The sequence below is a fragment of the Photinus pyralis genome, unplaced genomic scaffold, assembly GCF_008802855.1.
Source record: "Photinus pyralis isolate 1611_PpyrPB1 unplaced genomic scaffold, Ppyr1.3 Ppyr1.4_LG6, whole genome shotgun sequence".
Taxonomy (NCBI): Eukaryota; Metazoa; Arthropoda; class Insecta; order Coleoptera; family Lampyridae; genus Photinus; species Photinus pyralis.
This window is the reverse complement of record NW_022170663.1, coordinates 34,653,514-34,657,000: the sequence shown is the minus strand read 5'-3', so window position 1 is coordinate 34,657,000 and position 3,487 is coordinate 34,653,514. Positions and strand designations below refer to the sequence as shown.

Genomic DNA, 3,487 nt, shown 5'->3' with positions numbered 1-3,487 from the left:
AGTTTGTTTTTTTATGGTCCTGAAATTTAAAAAAAATAAATCGTTCTGACATCTAACGTTAGTTTGCTAAATCGAATTCTATCTGAAGCCAATACGTGCAAGAAACTATATTATTACTGGTGGGGTAGGTGCAGTTTTCTGTCGTAAGGTGGCGACATCTGTGCATATGTAGTGCAACATTAAGATGGTAATAATTAAGTTCCCTAGATTTATTGGCAACAAGTAGCTTTCAGTTCACTATATTTACAACAGATGTCAGAACGATATATTTTATAAATTTTGGTGCCTACTCTTTTAATATAAAATTCAAAGACCTACCGTAGTTTTGCTTTATGATGTTACATTTGGGCAGTACAGGACACAAAATTTACAAAACACATAAACTTCAGGTTGCTATGGACTTCATCATTGTTTATTGATTTGCAATTGTTTCCCAACAATTCATTTGTTTACGCGTGGAAAGAATTAATACTAAATTCATATTATCATATCATAGAAACTCTCTGTTACATATTTACATCATTTTAAAATTAATTAAACGTTGTACGTAGGGTTAATGGCTTCAAAATTTATAACAATACGATACGGTGCGAGTTTCGAATGTGTACCCTGGTGTGTAGGCAACTCGTCATACTCGATGTTGCATTTGAACTACATAGTCCTACAGTAGAACGTTGAACATCGTTTTTTCGCTGTGGAGAATTAACAGCCATTGATAAAGAAACTGTAGTGAAAGCTATGGAGACTTTCGAGGAAATGCTTCTATTGTGTATAAGGACGCAAGTTAGTTTCTGAAGCGAATGAATTGGGTTCAATGTAGATTTTGTGTATATAAACAAATAAAAATTATGTTGAAAATTATAGAAGTTATACTTATTTCTCAAGGGATCACTTCTTTTGCGCCACCCATTTTACCCACTGTCCCTCGAGATTAAAACACGCACTTTAAGGTAAGACCGCACTACGCGGAACTGCACTGCAATGAAGCGACGCGACGTTACGAAACATTTGTACGAGTCATAAGTTGTCTTTTGAGTAAGATGACTGAAATTAAATTAAGCTTCCTCATCGAGGAACAAGCCTTTGTTCTTGTACCTTGTACGGCAAACATCAATGAATCTCCCGGTAATGTGGTGTGCTGCACTACGTTCAGTGGAACTACAAGGCACGCCATGGCGCGAAAGAGTTATCACAAATATGTTTTAAATTCCAAAAATCTAATAAAAGTAGGGTATTACGTTTAAAAAAATTAAGTTAGGTAGCGCCACGTAGCGTTGACGCATTTAATTAAAAAAAAATATGGTACTAGCTTACATTTATAACAAACTTTCTAGAATTTCAAAATCTGCAGTCGTTCCCGAGATATTCCGCTGTCCCATTCCTCGCTGAACACCCGCTACATATAGACCATTCAGAATATCTTTCATTTCCCTCTAAACGTTTAAAAATTTGTAATATGATTTTAAGGGTAGTTTTTACTGCTTTTGTAAGTTAAATAGTAACAAGAGTAATACTGTTTTTCCGTTACTCTTTTAAATTTCAAGTGAAATAATGCTTTTTCAATATGAATACTTTTCTAAAGTGATATTTAATTGCAACTAATTTGACTTGACTATTTTAACTGACCCACTTATTTTTGCTTTGTATTAGAACAGATTATTGTGTTTGTTTTTACCTGAATTTATATGTTCAGTTTTATGAAACTCCCTGTATATCATAGTGTTGGGAACCACATGTATCTGTGTCTCACATACAGTCAAATTTTACCTCCCTATCCTTTATCAGAGCGAGTCATCGAAAATCGAAATTTTCCTCATTGTAGGTATAAAGGAAAATGATGTAAGTGTAAAATTTTCCATATAACTTGGCGCCTTTTCGTTTTAATAAGAGTTTAATTAAAAGACACATTAAGCTACAATGATGTCAGACACATTTTCTAGAACTGAAATAATAGGGTTAGTGGTGCGTTTAACATTAGTGTCCGCAGTTACGTTTCTCAGTATCAAATGGTTAATGAATCAGGTGGATCCCACTAACAAAAGTAAGAAGAAGGCAAAGAAACGAGCACAAGAACAGCTACGGAGGCTAGCCGGCAGTGGTAATACTCCTCTGTCCGTGGACAAACTTAGTGATTACGAGATGATGATCGCAGCACACTTGGTGCACCCGGAGGATATCCTGGTAACTTGGGAGGATATAGCCGGTTTACAAGGTTTAGTGCAAGAACTACGTGAGACCGTTATTTTACCCATACAAAGAAAGGATCTTTTCACTGACTCTCAGCTGACTCAGCCGCCGAAAGGTGTACTGCTCCACGGACCTCCGGGCTGCGGTAAAACGCTAATCGCAAAGGCGACCGCGAAAGAAGCGGGGACACGTTTCATTAATCTCGACGTTTCAATTCTCACCGACAAGTGGTACGGCGAAAGTCAGAAGCTGGCGGCCGCAGTCTTCACGTTAGCCGTCAAGTTGCAACCTTGCATTGTGTTCATTGATGAGATCGACTCGTTTTTAAGGATGCGGAATAGTACGGATCACGAGGCGACCGCGATGATGAAGGCGCAGTTCATGTCATTCTGGGACGGACTATCTACCGATTCGAGTTGCACAGTTATCATAATGGGTGCTACAAATCGTCCACAAGATCTGGACCGCGCGATTCTACGACGCATGCCTGCCACTTTTCATGTTCCGATGCCGAATGCGCCTCAGCGCTTACAAATACTGCAGTTAATTTTAGAGAACGAGCCAGTTTCCAGTGAAGTCAATTTAACGACCCTCTCAAAGTCAACTGACGGATTCTCGGGCTCCGATTTACGCGAGCTCTGCAGAAACGCCTCCGTGTACCGTGTACGTGATTACATGCGTAATGTGCCCGCTAACGAAGAAGCTTGTATTAGTAATAGAAACGCTATGACCGATTCAGAGGATGAATTTCATGATGCGCTACGTCCGATCACTATGGACGATTTAGTGAAGTCGTTAAATAAAATGAAGGAGTCAAAAATGCACTGCGGTTCGTTGCCCGTTCCAAGATTAGATTTAGATTAGCCGCGCGTAGATATTTTAGTGAAACATCTAGCAGAATACGAGCAATACATAGCGAAGTATGAGAGGGTTGCAAGATTATTTGATCGCGTTGTCACTAGTAAGGCGATTAAGTAATTTCTTGTAATTTGTAAATAAATGGTACTGTTGATGTTTAAGAATGTTGCTTTAAGTTATCGATTGTGTATGAGAGGACTTACTGTGTACTGTTTGTCACTATTCATCGTATGTTTAAAACTGAGCATGACTATTTTAGTTGAATTAAGTATTTTTATTTACTTCTAGTACCGAATTTGCGACAGTTGACATCTTTTAAAGAGCAAATTATGTTTGTAATTGTTTACGGCATTGTTTTAAGTTTTCACTTCAAGTATTACATGTGTTATTGTCTGGGGGAAGATACTGAAACAATAAAAGGAACATTTTTATGTAGATGCAA

The 3,487-nt window shown here is 37.9% G+C and overlaps 1 protein-coding gene across 1 annotated transcript; it reads left to right on the top strand.

The window, feature by feature from the left end:
• Positions 1 to 1,767: 1,767 nt before the first annotated feature.
• LOC116174112 (ATPase family AAA domain-containing protein 1-B) lies at positions 1,768 to 3,487 on the top strand. Its single transcript, XM_031491928.1, has one exon. The coding sequence runs from the start codon at positions 1,918 to 1,920 to the stop codon at positions 3,049 to 3,051; it is 1,134 nt and encodes a 377-aa protein (XP_031347788.1). The 5' UTR covers positions 1,768 to 1,917; the 3' UTR covers positions 3,052 to 3,487.

What these genes read in the sequence shown, in the direction of transcription:
- LOC116174112 (XM_031491928.1), top strand. Translation starts at nt 1,918, where the DNA reads ATGATGTCAGACACATTTTCTAGAACTGAAATAATAGGGTTAGTGGTG.